General features: G+C 39.8%; 1 protein-coding gene across 1 annotated transcript in view; it reads left to right on the plus strand.

Moving 5' to 3' along the window:
* Nucleotides 1-16,250, plus strand: part of si:ch1073-396h14.1 (disintegrin and metalloproteinase domain-containing protein 10) — a 28,314-nt gene extending 12,064 nt beyond the window's left edge. The window contains exons 7-15 of the mRNA XM_061033511.1: nucleotides 377-469; nucleotides 830-998; nucleotides 7,130-7,293; nucleotides 10,720-10,891; nucleotides 11,072-11,216; nucleotides 11,861-12,044; nucleotides 13,998-14,097; nucleotides 14,399-14,619; nucleotides 15,470-16,250. Coding sequence (XP_060889494.1) covers nucleotides 377-469; nucleotides 830-998; nucleotides 7,130-7,293; nucleotides 10,720-10,891; nucleotides 11,072-11,216; nucleotides 11,861-12,044; nucleotides 13,998-14,097; nucleotides 14,399-14,619; nucleotides 15,470-15,568 — 1,347 coding nt within the window. The 3' untranslated portion in view covers nucleotides 15,569-16,250. The remainder of the gene's footprint in view (nucleotides 1-376; nucleotides 470-829; nucleotides 999-7,129; nucleotides 7,294-10,719; nucleotides 10,892-11,071; nucleotides 11,217-11,860; nucleotides 12,045-13,997; nucleotides 14,098-14,398; nucleotides 14,620-15,469) is intronic.
* Nucleotides 16,251-16,534: the final 284 nt, after the last annotated feature.

A 16,534-nucleotide genomic window follows, 5' to 3' on the forward strand; every position in this document is an offset into this window, starting at 1 on the left:
TCTGCTACCCTTAGATTAATTGGTGCTTGTGTATTGTTGAATAAAAAAAAAGTTTAAAATGTATTCTGTATTTAGTAGAAACATGTTTCAAACACGTGTATTGTTAAAACATGACGGACAGCAAACTGGAAGTTAACATGTACTCTTAAATGTATGTTTATTTTGCACTTCATATTGTATCGCAATATCAAACAGTGTTACAGCACAGGACATATTTCTCATATTGTGTTGGGCTGGAATCTACTTTCATGATTAACTTTTGATTTCTTTAGTCTCATGTGTTAACCTCTTCGACCCAACAGATCCTCCTTTAAAAGATCAGAGACCGGACACTTTCTTGGCTGTCTTCTCACATGAATGCATGTTCTTTTGTCAGGTTGCCTCCTACATGCGAGCTATGAACAACATTTACATCAAGGTGGACTTTGGTGGCATCAAGCTGATCAACTTCCAAGTGAAATCCCTCAGAGTAAGATCCTCTAAAGCTCCAACAATGACACGATTGTCCCAAATCTTCGAGTGATGCTGCACTGCATGTCTGTGATAAGTCCATACAACCCATAATCCAGGCTTTCTCACATTTCATTCTATTTAGAGAAACATGTCATGACCTCCTTTAAGAATGGAAGGAAGGTCTAAGAAAGTCTTTGATTGGGGATTTGGGATTATTGGGTTAAATTGTCAGCCTCAAATGGTGCCTATGTCTATGTATTCCCTCATAATGAATGAGTCACAACTTTGGAGTGTGGGTTGCAGCTTGTATCCTTGTGTTCAGGGACCTGCGTCACAGACGTTTGATTAACCTGTGTGTGTGCTGGTGTCTTTCCAGGTGATGACGGAGGAGGATAAAAAGGATCCTCTATATCCTCTGTATATCGGGCCTGAGAAACTGTTGAGTCTGTACTCGGAGAACGACTGGGGAAACTTATGTCTGTCCTACCTGCTCACTAACAGAGACTACAGCGGAGTACTCGGACTTGCCTGGGAGGGAAAGGCCGGTGAGTTTGACTCGCTCTGACATGTAGACAGACGTCACACACACATGCACTCACGAAAAGATCCCAGTTCATTCTCAACAAGGCGAGCATTTAGTGAAGCAAAGACTTACAAAATAATGAGTGATGACAAAAAATACAGTTTCCAAAAGTGTATTCAATTTACAGATGTTAAATACAGTTTCAAGTTTATCGGAATTGAGTTTCAAACTAAAACAGTAAGTTAGATTTAAAATAATCAATCAATCAATCTTTATTTGTATAGCGCCAATTCATAACAACTGTTATCTCAAGACATCTTACAAAAGAGCAGGTAAAAGACCTTACTCTTTGTTAGACTATTAGATACTGTGCCAGTCAGTGTAAATATTTTGTTGATCTATCAAATCACAGTACCCTCTCTGGCTTGCAGGACTCTTTGGCTCTCTCTATTTCTCTGGAATAATTAGATCGATGAAGTAGTTGAACCTTTACAGAATAGGCTTGAATCCAGCTCTAACTCATGTTGAAGAGAAGGCTTTGAAAAAAGGCAACAACTACCCATGAGGCAAAGTGTCGCTGGAACACATAAGATAAGATAAGTCTTTATTTATGCCACAACGGGGAAATTTACAACTAAATGTACTACATTCATAGTCGATTGAGTTAATTAGAACAAGGAATCGCAGTGATAATGGCATGTAAGTCTTCTTGTTTTTCATGGATCAAACAGTGTTAATGAACACAGAGTTGAAGGATTTATGCAGCTCGTATTTCTGGTCTGTTATTATGGCCCTTGATTTGGTTTAAAGAGACCAAAAGCAAGACGTGAGCAGACACCAAAAAACAATCTCTGTTTTTTTCGCATAAATACTGCCCAATCATCTGTTGCTAGGATAAAATTATTTGGCAATGCCATCACAATATCATAGACTTATTTGATTACTCTTTTCCCCCTAAAACTGTATTTCTTTTCCAAAGTGACATGCATTATTTCAGTGTCAGTTAAAACCCACAACCTAGTGGTATTGGTCTTATATTTACTTTTTATTTTATTTATGTCGTGTTAAGAATCTTCTCTTTTTTTTTTGTTGATATTTTTTGGGCCATTTTTGCCTTAATCGAGTAGGACAACTGTGGAGCGACATGACATGTTGGGAGGAGAGAGGCGGGATGACATGCAGCAAAGTGCGTAGGCCAGATTCAAACCCACGGTCGCTGCAGTGATTATAAAGCCAGACGCGTCTCTCAGCTTCTGTGCAATCTGGAGGTTGGGATTGTTTCAGTAGGAGTGTCCTCCTTCTGCTCATTTCCATGACATTGTCTCTTACTCGGTGTTTGATTGGCTAAACTGAGGGGCGTGAGGACAGACCACCACAATGACATGTGATTATGAAACCTTTGATACTCACACTAACTCACTGACACACACACACACACACACACACACACACACACACACACACACAACTCCCAGACATATTAGTGGGGATTGGTGACTGCATTCCACAGCTTGATTGCCATGGTGACACCTCACGTGAGGAACACACACACACACACACACACACACACACACACACACACACACACACACACACACACACACACACACACATACTCTCACAGGTTGTGGATTCATAGTGGCAGTGACATTGTTGTGACCTTTCGGATGGCTAATGTTTGACCCCAAAGACGCAGATCACTCGTGTCACCGTAACTATAAACCACTAGTTTATTACTGGTTATGGGTAATGGGAAGCTTTTAATGGGAGGCTTTTAACTATGGGACCAAGCTATACATGTAGGACACACATGTAAGCTCATGCACAGCCCCCATTAGTCACAAGGATTTCGACCTCTAACCTCACATAGTTGTGTGTTTGTATGTGAGTAGTGTGTGTGTGTGTGTGTGTGTGTGTGTGTGTGTGTGTGTGTGTGTGTGTGTGTGTGTGTGTGTGTGTGTGGGAGGGGGGGCACATGAGTTTTCTCACCAGTAAATTTCCATCTTCGTACAGTACTAACATACAGTATAGGAAACTTAAAACATGTTTGGTGTCATTGATTGTTTAATTATGTTTTGTTTTTCTTGCTGCACACAGTGGTAGTGTCATTGTTCTTCTTCAGGAGAGCATATAGAATAAAGGATCATCGTTACCATCTATACTTATATGAAGTAGACATTTTGGCCTTAATGAACCTTTGACATGGTCCCTGGACTTTACTGCCATGTATTTCACGGAGTAAAAGCTAATTGAGTTGAAAGAATATACTGCATTAAATAATAGAGCTTGTATCGAATGCATCTTTTTTTTATGACGATTGTATAGGGCTCCCTGTCACACAAATGGACATACAGAGTACACAAATGAAAACCTTTGAAATAGGAAAATAACCATACAACAGGCTGGAAAGAGTTTAGTAAATCATATATTCTAAATCCACTCAAGGGTCTTACAAGCCAAATACCTTCTTTTTATTAAGGTCAATTAAAACAAACTGGGGCCTTAACTTACCCTCAATGCACATCAACCACTGACGGTTTGTGTTTTGCCACTAATAGTAGTCTAGCTGATAGACAACAAGCAGAGGGACATGCTTCATATTTCTGATTAGACAGCTTCTCTACAGCATCAATTAAGAATTGCAGTCTTCAGCCCCAGCTCATGCTGACTCCAGTGGCATCACCTGGGGCAATCTTTCTGGCTTTGTGCACTACCTCAAAAGCCACAAAGCACTCAGGCAAATCGTCATCAACCTAAATGCACACTGGACCTGTAAAAAAGAAAAGAAAAGGCTGTTGTAGCTCTTGACAACGGTCCATTAAAAAATATTTGAAAGTTCAGATCTGTAACAAAATGCACCATAAGGTTCAAAATTATGCTAAAAAAAAGGAAACATTCTGCCTGTGACATATCTACCACCCTGTTCATCTATGAATTGACGTTATACAATTAAAGATTGGTTGATTGACTGATTAAAATGTCTAATGAAAGGAGTTAATCCAGCCAAACCAAGTACTTCTACTGTTCTGGCTAGTCATTTTATGCTATGATATGGTAGTTCTCTTTAGCTCAAAGTTTTCTCTTAGAACTTACTGCTAACCCTCTTACCCCGAGACATGTTCTTGTATTGAGAAAACAGTAGCCCATTGTTCCCATCACGGGTAGAAGTCTAGGTTCACTTTCTGTCATAACCCAAACCATGATCTATAACTTATCATAACCAAGTTGTCTGCAATTTCCGACATCCACTTACTTGGTTACAAAACTACTTCATAATGTTGGTGTAAGATCATTATTTGGGTGAAAATAGTAAGGAAATGTTAGCCTTTGGGTTTTAAAGTGGTAACAAACAGATGCACCTCAACCCAGCCCTCTCACCACATTCTCTGTCTCTGTAAACACAGACCAGATCATCAGAACATGGAAGCTCAGCATCATCACTCTCTTCATCATTGCAATTCCCACTGAGCATTCATATTCGTTTGTTTTCATCATTTTAACCATCAACTAACTTAAAAATTAAAAACATACTTAAAATGTATAACTCTCCATGTTACAGTTTGGACAGTTTAAGCTAGAGTAAGTGGAAGCAAAGGTGAACTATAAAGTTAAATTCAAGAGGAGCTCATATTGATTCACTTTTTGCAGTTATTTTGTTTCACCTCTAAAATAGTGCCTTACATTTTACCAACATGTGAAGAATTCATCGACATCTGTCTCGTCTACTTATCATTATTGCTGCTAATGCTTATCATTGCTTCCACGGGGGTAAAATGACCTGTTGTGCATTCCAAACAATGTTTTAGTTTCGCAGCAGTGAAAAGGTCAAACTGGTCTCACAATATAGTGAATAAGCTTTTACAAATACGCTATGCTGAGGTCATTGAACTCTGGAGACAAAGGGAGCAGTGATCAAAAGTCTGCGGATACAGTTAGATTACTTAAAGAACCTTTGGCTGTTGTCCAGAGTAGAGCTAATTTAGTCTTCTGGGAACTTTGGACAGTGTTTTAAAAACCACTCGCTGTTTATATTTGTGTTATGAGGACGCTCTGCCTCCCTCTGGATGTTTGGCCAAGGACAGAATGCCTCTTACTCACCTATTATTGTTTGTTTTGTGTGTGTGTGTGTGTGTGTGTGTGTGTGTGTGTGTGTGTGTGTGTGTGTGTGTGTGTGTGTGTGTGTGTGTGTGTGTGTGTGTGTGTGTGTGTGTGTGTGTGTGCATGGTAAACGGAGGTCCTCTTTGTGTCTCTATATGTTTGGAGAACTTGCTTGATAGTGTTTCCAGTAGTTGCTGTTACTGCATGTTTTTTTGTTGGTTCAGGTTATGTGTGTTTTAGCATGTGTGCTTGTTTCCTTTATGCATGCATTGTGTGGTGCAAGCGATCCAGAGGACTGTTGCAGGATGTGTTTGTCCAGCGCGTTAATAATAGGACTCTTTCATTACGGCTCCTTTCTGTGGTGAAGGAGGAGGGGACGAAAATCGAAGCCCCTCTCTGCTCAGGCTGCCAAAAATCACAGTGGAGACCTCCAAAGTAAGCTCTTTCTAGGAAACCCAGCTCCTTGAATAGCCCATCAGGGGGGCCATTTTAGGTCAAAAGCTGGGAGTGCTGCATAAATGCATCCAGAATTCATGATTAACACGCTGAGGGAGTCTTGCTGGGTTGCATGTTGATATGAGGAAACTGCTTGTGTTTATACTTTGGCTGTGATGAGTAAAATGATAAATGACAGTTTCTGTAAAATTAAAAAATCCCAGTGGGTTTTCTCATTTTTTGCAAGGCCATCATGTGATTTTAAATTCCAGGCAATGCCAGGCAACCTCAGCCTACAGTACTTCACCCAACATATGATGGTAGACTAACATCTCGCGTAGCTCTCTACCCTTGCAGAACCCTTCTTGTTTCTACAACAGAGGAGATAGGGGGAACCTTTGTTTTTGTTTTTTCACCTTTAACTGTCCCTCACCGTTCCCGGATGTCACTCTTACACCCACTGGGTAACAAAAACATGCTGGTGTGAGATCCAGATGCCAGCGGCTGGTTCCCACACTCCTCATTGACACAGAGTGAACTCAGATTTCTGTGAAACAGTCAATATCTATACCAGACGTGCGCCTCACAAGCCTCCTAAAAATGGCTCTGCTGACCATATTGCGCAAGAGATGTTACGTAAATTCACGTGACTAAATGCAAGTGCTGAGACCGCCAACCTGAACCCCCCACACGGGCACAAATGGAGTGAGCCAATGAAAAGAGGGGACGGATGACGGACACATTGAAATGACTCCCAAAGCAGGTGATTGTAAGACTGGGTGTAAGCAATAAGAGCACAGAAATCATGATGGGAAAGGAAGAGCAAAAATAGAGTGGCCTGCAAATACTTTCAGCTGGTAAATCAGTTCTTTATTGGGCTTAGATTAGAGATTAATTAACCAAAGATGTAGTAACAGTAGATTCATCTTGGTTAGGGGTGGTTTCGTTGAAGTCTTGAGACAAAGACATGAAAGTTTTGTTCAAATCTGTGAGCTGTCCCTTCAAAGAGCCATATCATAGGTGCTCAGTTCGACCAATCGCATCGGTTCCCCTCAAACTGGTCCTCTGGATGGCCGGCTGAACAATGTTGTCACAGCCCAGCCGTCCATCCATGTGAAAGAGGCCAGCTGTTTGTAATTATGGGAATGGCATTCAGGGACATTATGTAAACCCAGAGGCACTGTCTGCAGACCATTGAGGGCCAAACACAGGCTCTGATGTGAAACTAGAGGAGTTCAGCAGGTGGTCTGTCTGTCTGCACACCTCTGACCCTGGGGCCTCTGAGGCTGTTGATAAGGCTTTAGTAGCAAAGCTTCGTTGGTTTCAGGTATTTCCATTAGCTCAAGGCCAGTTATTCAACCATACAGTACATAAAAGTGACACATGCTATGTTTTCATGTGGGTAGTATCTGTTATTTGTTTTGCCTGTTGTGTCTGCTGAACGATGAGCAGTCTGATATATTAATGAATCGTCAATTATACAAAAACCTTTATTTCAACCTCCTTCTCGTATTGTTTGACCTTTGGTAAATAAAATACAAGAGTAGATCTTTATTGAGTTTGCTCTAACTGTAATTTAAACCACTAAACTGTTTATCATCCTGTCCGTCTGTGCCTTAGGTAACTGGGGAGGAATATGTTCAAAGCAGACCACCCTGCGTAACGGCCGGACCTCCACACTGAACACAGGCCTGGTCACTATTCAGAACTATGGACAGTTCCTGCCCCCTCGACAAGTCCAGCTAACACTCGCTCATGAGCTCGGCCACAGCCTCGGATCTCCGGTCAGTTCTAATGAAGTTACTTTCAAGATACTTAAAACATCTGTCTAATCTTAGATGAAAACCAAGCTCCCTTAATCAAAAGAGTCATGAACGGAATTTACATTTAATGACACACACGACTTCACCCACAAAGTTCCCCAATGTAATGTCAATGTAATGAATTGTTGCCATGGTACTACACCTTGAACTGTATGGATATACATCAGTGGGTATGAACTCAGTGTGAGTGAACTTGATGTTAATCCAACATGAGGAATCTCAAACAAATTGCAGACTTGCTTCACATATTCTCATATAGCATGCCGAATGTTTGCAGTGCACCAGAACAAATGTCCTGTGAATGATTCACTTATGTGGGCATCACAGACCTTGGCCATTATTGACTTGCTTTTTTCATAGAGACCCTTGGCTCAGCCTCAGTGGATGATCTGAAAGATAATCTGAAGAGAACAGACAGAAATTTTTACATTTTACAAGACAGGTCTTCTTTTCAAAAACTTCTTCTTTTTAAAACCGTATTTTCTAGCAGTCAGAAGTAAATAACTGGACACCAAACATAATTTTAACTTTACATTACATTAAACATATAAGAAGTAAAAAAAAAAACCTTGAAGACCTTGAAAAATAAGTAGAGGCTTGTTTGGGGTGTTTAGTTAAATTTTAAAAGTTCATGTATCGCTAAGAGTTCCACCACAGCGATCTAAAAAACATAATATTGAATCAGAACTCTTTTCTGTTTCCTTTCTCTTGTGGAGTTTTCTTCAACCTTCATGTCATTGAACTTGGCTGAGACACCTCCTTTGTTACTAAAGGGATTCAATGATTCCCTCTTTAAACTTCTGTAAATGCTGCTTCACCGTAAACACTTTTATAAACAATCCCAAAATTAAAATACATAACTATAAACTTGGCTCAGGGGACACTGAACTACCTTTACTTCGGCTGATGTATTTAATTTTATTTTGTTAATTTTGTTTTTCCCACCCATGATTTGAGTTGTATTTACTATTACTTTAAAACAAATCTTCCATTGACGTGCTTGTCCTTTTACCTTTTGTTTTTTTTACCAACACACTCTGTTTACACCAACAACAAACAAAGCATGCTCCTCTCTCCATGTGTGGTTGCTGCAACCTGCAAGTGCCTGCGACCTTTCTCCCACTTGCCAAAATGCCAGTGGCCTCTTTTCAGCCTGCCCGCTGTTATTCACACTTTCACAGACCAGAGCGTCCTCGGAGGCTATCCTGGGCAGATTAGTTCTGCTATGTCAGAACCTGCTGGCTCTCTCTAATTTAAAATAGTGTAAATTCTGCTGCTGCTGCCTGGATTCTTCTGTGACAGGCCTTGATTATTTTTTTCAGGCATCACACTGCATCTTTTCAGGAAGACGTACATAAAGAGATCTAAGCACAGGCTTCACCTGAGAGAGAAGGAGAGAGAGAGGCATGGTGGATAGAATAGACGGCTATCCATTGATGCAGAGGGAGATCTGGGTAAAGAGCTGCTTCGGCCTTTGTCCTCCTCTTAAGAATGACATAAAGCAGGACATTTTCACATAGAGCTGAAACCAGAAAATGTTTTCTCTTTTTTTCTGTTCAAATCCCTGAAACTTTTTAGCTTTAAAAAAAGGTGCTTATTACATTTTTGTCAATGAGCTAAACAATTGGCTTTTTTTACTTTTTCCGATTAATATATTAATTATTCAAACTATTCAAAAAATTAAATCAGTACAGAATCAATAATATAAATAAGTATTAACAAACTATCAACTTAAGACTTAGAGACGACTAGATTGAACTCCCTTCCACAAAAGAAGTTACGTATAGTCCCAACATTAGTTGTTTGATTGTTTATCTTGAATCTACACGTCTGCCGTAACAGCATCTGTAAAACCACTACAGGTGTTCGAGAAGTAAACAGGAAGGGCAGGAAATCTGCAAACTGACATCAAGGACAGCTGTTTATCCATGCTTTGCTGTTCTTCCTTTTGTTACCACTTGGTTTTGTTCTGTTGTTTTTTATTATCAACAGCAGTGTATTGTTTGACAAGACGGAGCTTTAACCTTTAGTCTTCAGACTTTTAAGCAGAGGCAAGAGAACAGGAAGTTCCAGTTGAAACATAAGGCTAATAGCAACATCTACCTTGACCTACAAATGCTGAAAAAAACATGTGACATACAACAATTGTGAAAAAATAAAAAGTAATAAGCCGATATCCATCTCAAGACACTATGAAAACATTTGCCGTGGCTTGCTGTGTTAAAGAACCCTTAGAGCCGCAAATGTTGACAGATTTAGTGCAGACGATACATTTGCACTCATTATATCCGTCAAACTAATGACGAACAGATTCAGAAAGCCCACACAAAGTATTTTCTCTCCACATGAGTCTATGTTTTGTTTTTTTAAGATGTATTTTTGTATTTTATAGGACAGTGGATAGAGTAGGAAACCAAGAAAGGCCAGTGGGGAATATCATGCGACTTGAACCAGGGCTGCCTGTTTTGAGGACCTTAGCCTCCGTACATGGGACGTCATTTAAAGTCTAAACATGAGTTTCTTATTTTACCAGTGAGTTTGACATCAATGAGACATGTAGAAAAGTTCCACAAATACATTTCAGTCCAAAGCAAGAGAAGCTCTCTGTAGGGGACATCAGATTCCAGAGAAATCTTTTGACTTCATAAAATAGTTTTTTCTTCTGGAAAAACAAAGATAGCTTGAAGAAACACTGGCTTTGGTCCGTGCAGAAGGACTGTCTTTTTTTAATGGCAAATGTTACAAGCTTTATCTTCCACTGTCCATGGACCTCACTGAAAGCATTTGTACTGTCTGCTATGACTTTAGAAAATCCACTGAGACAAGCAATAAATTGTTTTAATCCCCACATCTGTGATAAGTATGGAAACAAACTGTTACAGCTCGGTTGAGTTACATGGTCCTCCCTGTTGTTTTTGTCTGCAGCTGGGGTTTTTTAAAACAAATGTGCTCCATGTGCTCAATGTGAAGTAAGATATCTTATCATGATGAATTTCATTAAAACATTGTATTTATTTATTTTTATATATATATATTTTTTTTTTTTTTTTAGTTTTTCAAAGTAAAAGAACAAAGACATCCTAACAGGGCAGGATAAAACACTCAAAGACAGCCATATGCACCAAAACAATAAAAAAACAAAATATAAACAAACAATAAAAGACATTAATGATAGCCTTGTCCTGTGAGGAAGGCACTGAGGACCTAACCGAGCACGCCTCAGATCAGACTGCCCAGCTGCCCCTCAACAGGGATGGGGGGTGGGGGGGGGGGGGAGGTATACATACCTATATATAGTACAGGTACACATTTGCATGTAAAGTCATAAATCAAAAAAATCATTTCAAATCAACTTAAGCATTTACATTTACATTTACATTTTTCCAGCACGATGAGGGCCAAAATTGCGGAAACCTGGGCTCCAGGGGTGGTAAAGGCAGTTACCTGATGTTCCCTCACGCCTCAGACGGGGTACATGAAAACAACGACAAATTCTCCCCCTGCAGCCTCAAACACATCAGCAACATCCTGAAGCTAAAGAAGGACGACTGCTTTGTGGGTGAGAAGAAAAAAGACCAGATGATGTCTGCACGTGTCCTGCTTAGTCTTGCAGAGTCAGAGTGAAATGTTTACACCGTTCAATAGGAACTATATATATGTACAATTTTTCTTGAGTTTTTTGGTACATTGGTTTATTTTCTTGTGTTCATATATTTACATGCATGATACTTTTGGTCAGTCAGTGATCAACCCATCTGTGGAAACAAGATTGTAGAGAAAGACGAGGAGTGTGATGTCGGCCACAACGACACAGATCTCTGCTGCTTCAGTTCCAAACAGCCTACAGGAGTCCAGTGTCGACTCAGGCCTGGTAAAGCCTGCAGGTATGATAACATTATTATTAGAATTAGTGTTTCACAAAAAAATCTAAAAAATATTCGGGCGCCGGTAACGTAGTTAGTGCACGCGCCCCATGTATGGAGGCTGTAGTTCTTCAAGCGGGCGGCCCAGGTTGGAATCTGGCCTGTGGCTCATCTTTCCCTCTCTCTCTCTCCCTGATTTCTGACTCTATCCACTGTCCTCTCAAATAAAGGAATAAAAAGCCCAAAACCAAACCTTTATTTGTTAAATATGTACCAAGGTAGATTTTTTCAAGAGAATTTCAGATAAGGTGATTTATTCAGACTTATTTAAAATATATTGGAATTGTTCTTAGTTTGAAGTTAATTGTATTTTCTAGGTGTGTCATTGTCATGTTATGAGCGTCACTGATTTGTAAGTGCATGACGGTGTCTTTCTTTTCTTTTTTTAAGAATTTTTTTTTATGTGCCTTTAATGGAGAGATAGGACAGTGGGTAGAGTCGGAAATCAGGGAGTGAGAGTGGGGAATGACATGCGGGAAGGAGGCCACAGGTGGGATGTGAACCCGGGCCGCCCACTTGTGACTACAGCCTCCATACATGGGGGGCGCGCACCAACCACTGCGCCACCAGCGCCCCAACAACGGTGTCTTTCTTTTGTCCATCAGTCCCAGTCAGGGCCTGTGCTGCGGTCAGAACTGTGAATTCAAGCAGTCGGGTCAGACCTGTGATGAGGAGACAGACTGTCAGAGAGAGAGTGTTTGTTCAGGCCTCTCCCCGTTCTGCCCCGAGCCAGGCAACAAGGAAAACATGACAGTCTGCAGTCAGGGCACACGTGTCTGCCTAAACGGGGTGAGGAAGCCAGATACACCACACCACAGTATGACAACACTGGCTGAAAAGGAAAAAAAACAACTATCTGAGGATTTGGTCTCTAATCTGAAAAGTAAAGATGTTTAAGTTTCCTAAATCTGCATTAAAACTAGAGGCGGGGGGGGGGGGGGCATCCACTACAGTTACAAAAAAGGCTACAATATTTGTGCACCTGTGACATTTCGCCTTCATTCTGAATTTTGCAGAGGCGTAATAGGGGGACAATATGAGCCCCCTTTGTACCAGAGGCGTTACAGAGGCAAGACAGTATCAGCGTAGCCAGCGGGGGAGCGCAGCACTGTGTGCGCATGCATGTCTAACTATCTGTTTATGTGGAGCTCCCGCTGTGCCGTGTGATGGGGACACCAATATTATGCCGTCACAGAATCAATATGAATGTACAAAGGCGTGATGATGGCTGAGCTTAGTTACAGCACTTTTGTGAAAAAAGCTGTCTGAAAAGGGCTACTGAGAAAGTAGTTCTACTTCTCACAAAACTTTTACGTCACTTGTTTCAAGTCTTCCTTAACAAGGCACAATGTACTTCGTGTAATTCATGGTTTCATTAACATTTGAAGACTTGTTAAACAACATAAGCTTTAGGGCCTGACTACCTTTTACCCATAGCTATCACAGCTACCTGAAAGTGTCTAGAAAAAAGACAGTTTTTAAGGATCCATCTGTTAGATGGCTATATTTTTGCAGATACTGTATCTTAATGTTTGCTAACCCTTTGCTTCTCTCCAGCTCCACCATCTTGTCCATATTGGTTCCTTTGGTTCAAAAAACAAATAAACAAAAAACAAGATGCCTTTGGCCAAAACGTTAACTTGTTGCTATTGAACTTGTCTCCCAGCCCATTCATGACATCACATTCACTATACAGGGCCCTTCAGAAACAGACTCATCATTAGTGACTGTTCTCATGCTCATTTTTTTGGATTCAGATTCCTTTTTGCTCAAGAGGGAATTCTTTGTAAACAAAGGCACCATTACAACACAGCTCATTTAAAAAAAAAAAAAGGTTGGATCTAATCCATGTTACCTCGTGACATGCGTGACTCTACAAAAGTTTTATTTTGGCCAAATTTCCCCCCATCAATAAATGTCTCCTGATGATACTGTTGTCTGAGCAAAAGAGGCAAAGAATGTATTCCAGCTGTGAGTGTTGCTTCATCTTATTTCTAAGATGTATTTCTCCCTTGGTGTATTAAGTGAACAAACCTCTGACAGCTTATCCAAGAACATAGAACATAACAACTGGAAAGGACTTGGGGGGGGGGACATGGGAATGTGATAACCAAGGAACATTGGTCCAAATACTGAAGGGGAGTTTTGGTTTAGGTATTCAAATGAATCATAAAAATCTCAACGAACTGTTAACCCACATTGTCTCCTTCGAGGAATTCTCAAATACTTCTCAGGAAAGGGGGAACAGACTCCTTGTTTGGCATAAACAAAGTCAAAATCAAACGTTGATTCAGAGTTAGTTCTTTAAGAGACTCAGTTACTTGTATTCATCCTTTTCATTGTGACACACATTACTCACGGTGTTCAAAGCATTGGCTTTAGATTCAAACTTAAACTTTCTAATAAGTGCTCTAAAGAATCTGAATGAATAATAAGGTAATCATACAATTTGTTTAACTTTAGCACCACAAAACCAGAGATCTCTTTAAAGTTTGCAGAATTTATTTTGCAACAAGTCAGTGAAATATAAAACAAATACTTATATTAGTAGGGATAAGGAAGCACCAATTATTTTTTTTGTACTTATTATTACTCATTAGTAATAGCTTAACACTTGACTTAACCTGTTGTTGGTGTGCCCTTTTGTTTTTGTATCCCTTTACTTTCCATGTTTTTTATTTCCTGATTTCTTTTTTTCTTCATGTGTCTTCTCTAAATTGTCTTCTGTGCTTTTCGGTGCAGGTCTGTGCTGAGTCCCTGTGTGTGAAGCACAACCTACATCAGTGTGACTGTCCGGGTGACTCCATGAAGGACAAATGCCACATGTGCTGCCAGCAGCCTGGTAACCACTGTTCATGGGTCCTACACAGGGGAGGAATGTGTTTACACTTTGTGTCCCATCATGTCAGCCTGTGTCAATTTGTACAGGGGTCACCTTCGTACAATGATGTTTTCCATTAGACATCCTAGAAACTATCACAACATCTGACATAATGGTTGGCATAACAGAGCATAACATAAGGTCCTGAGGGGACACACAGTCATACAATTAAAAAATAAAAAACTATAACAGAGCAGGTTTTAGTAGCCATATAATATGTTCTCTGGTCATTTTAATGTGATTTTCTCTGAATCAATGGCAGATAAGCCTGGGACCTGTGCCAGCACTACCTCCTCCGTGCTGTCCCGTCACTTCCAGAAAAAGATGTTGCCCTTGGTTGGTGGGGCTCCGTGCTCAGGGAACCAGGGATACTGTGACAAATTCCAAGTTTGTCGTTTGCTGGATGCAGATGGTCCCATAGCAAGACTGAAAAACTCCTTTCTGAATTTGGATGACTTTGATGACTTAGCAGAGTGGATGAAGGTGATTTTTTTTAAAAAATATATAATTGTAGATAAAAACGAACAAAGTGGGGATCAGATCACTTTTTAAAAAAACTTAGAATATTTGTTTTCCTCTCTTTAACTACTTGACTGTCATACAGTAATTTATGGTTTTATTGAACACAGCACAGTGTATTCATTTTGTGAGGTCATTTAAGTAAACACACACATCTTAGTAAAGTTATCAAGTATTTACTTTTTAAATAAAGCAATTTAGTTATTTTTACATTATTAACCTGTAAGTATGGACGTGGTCTTTGTAACTATGCAATGAGGTCACATCCTCAGCTCAGTGTGACATTCAGCTGTCTTCAATGTTCCAGCTCTTAGCTTCCTTTGAGGTTTAGATCTTCCTGACAGCATGGAGAATCAGGAATGGGCTGAAGAGCACCTCACTGATTTTCCATCCGTTTCACAAGACAGAAATGACCCCCAAATTCAGGAACCATTATTATTCGTGTATATTATATTATACATATTATACCGTTATTTCATCGTAGACCTACATTTGTTGCCGACTCATTTTCACATGTCCAGAGTTTCAAAGTTATAACCTGTTCTGGATCGGGTCATGGGTTGGCTTATATGATATTTTCACTGCTATAACCTTATTCCAGTCACCACAAAAAGAAAGCTAAAGAAAGAAGAGCTATATTTAAAAAAAAAATTAAAAAAGATTTCCTGGTTCACTATAACGGGTTGGCCAATAAAAATGATTTTAATTAACAACAACCACCCACGAAATGAAGTCAACAGTGCTTTAAAACGAACAGCTGTGTCTTTGTCAGTACTGATTATAGTTGCTTACTAGCTGTATCTCTCCTCTGCAGGCTCATTGGTGGGCCATCCTGCTGGCCATCCTGACTGTGTCCGGAGTCATGGGCTGCACAGTCTGCCTCTGCGGCCGCACTCTGAACTCTGAACTTTGACTGACCTCTGGCTTTTGATCCCTGTCACCTCTAGGAATTTGAATATCATCCTGTTGGTGAATAATTTTTTGTAAGGAATCATTAATCTATAATTCAATCATATTGAAGAGTCAAGGAAACATCAAAGAAGAGCTCAGTGAACTTTGCTCCACATGTAAACCAGCGTGTCATCTGTGTATGACTTTTTTAAGACACTCACACCTGCTCATTGCCTCTCACTCTGCTTGTTAGCTGATATCTTTGCACGTCACTATGCATCTGTCATCGCATTTCTTGGTGTGACTTGTCTGTGCCCATTTCATCAACCGGTCAGGGTTAACTGTGATTCATCTATTGTGGAAAAGGTTGCTGTTGCTACGAGTTGTGAGGCCACATAGCAACATGCACCTACAGAGATTTATAGCACTCTGTCTGGAACAGATTCATCTCCCTTGTTTTACCCTTTAGTGTCCTTGCTGATATATCTGAACCTAAGTGTTAATTTCAGCCTTGATGCCCATCCAGTTTTCCATCCTCGAGATACTTGGTCAACTTCAATAACGTCACAGGAGAGTGAGATGACAAGTAGAAAATTGGGCATTCTCTTGAAATGACATTTGGCCTCAACTTCTTTGTTGTTATTTATATTGTTAACAAAGTACAAAGATGCTGACTTTTAAAAAATAAATAAAGGGACAGTTAACATGTTTGTCATCTCTTTTTTAAACGTTTGAAATAAAAAACTTCAATTAAATTAAATGTTAAAAGATTCTATATTTCATAAGAGAATTACATTTAAAAGGTTAATTAAAAAGAATACAAATGTACTCCAAATGACAGATACAGTAGGTGCATCAGCCATGAATTTAAAAAAAAACCTTGAGCTAATTATTGATAATGACGGCACATTTTTAGGATTGAGGATAAAAAACAATTTGTAATCAGATTTCATGGTCAGGAAAAATAAAGTATAAGTTACACTCAGGA

Source organism: Labrus mixtus, chromosome 3 (genome assembly GCF_963584025.1).
Source record: "Labrus mixtus chromosome 3, fLabMix1.1, whole genome shotgun sequence".
Lineage (NCBI taxonomy): Eukaryota > Metazoa > Chordata > Actinopteri > Labriformes > Labridae > Labrus > Labrus mixtus.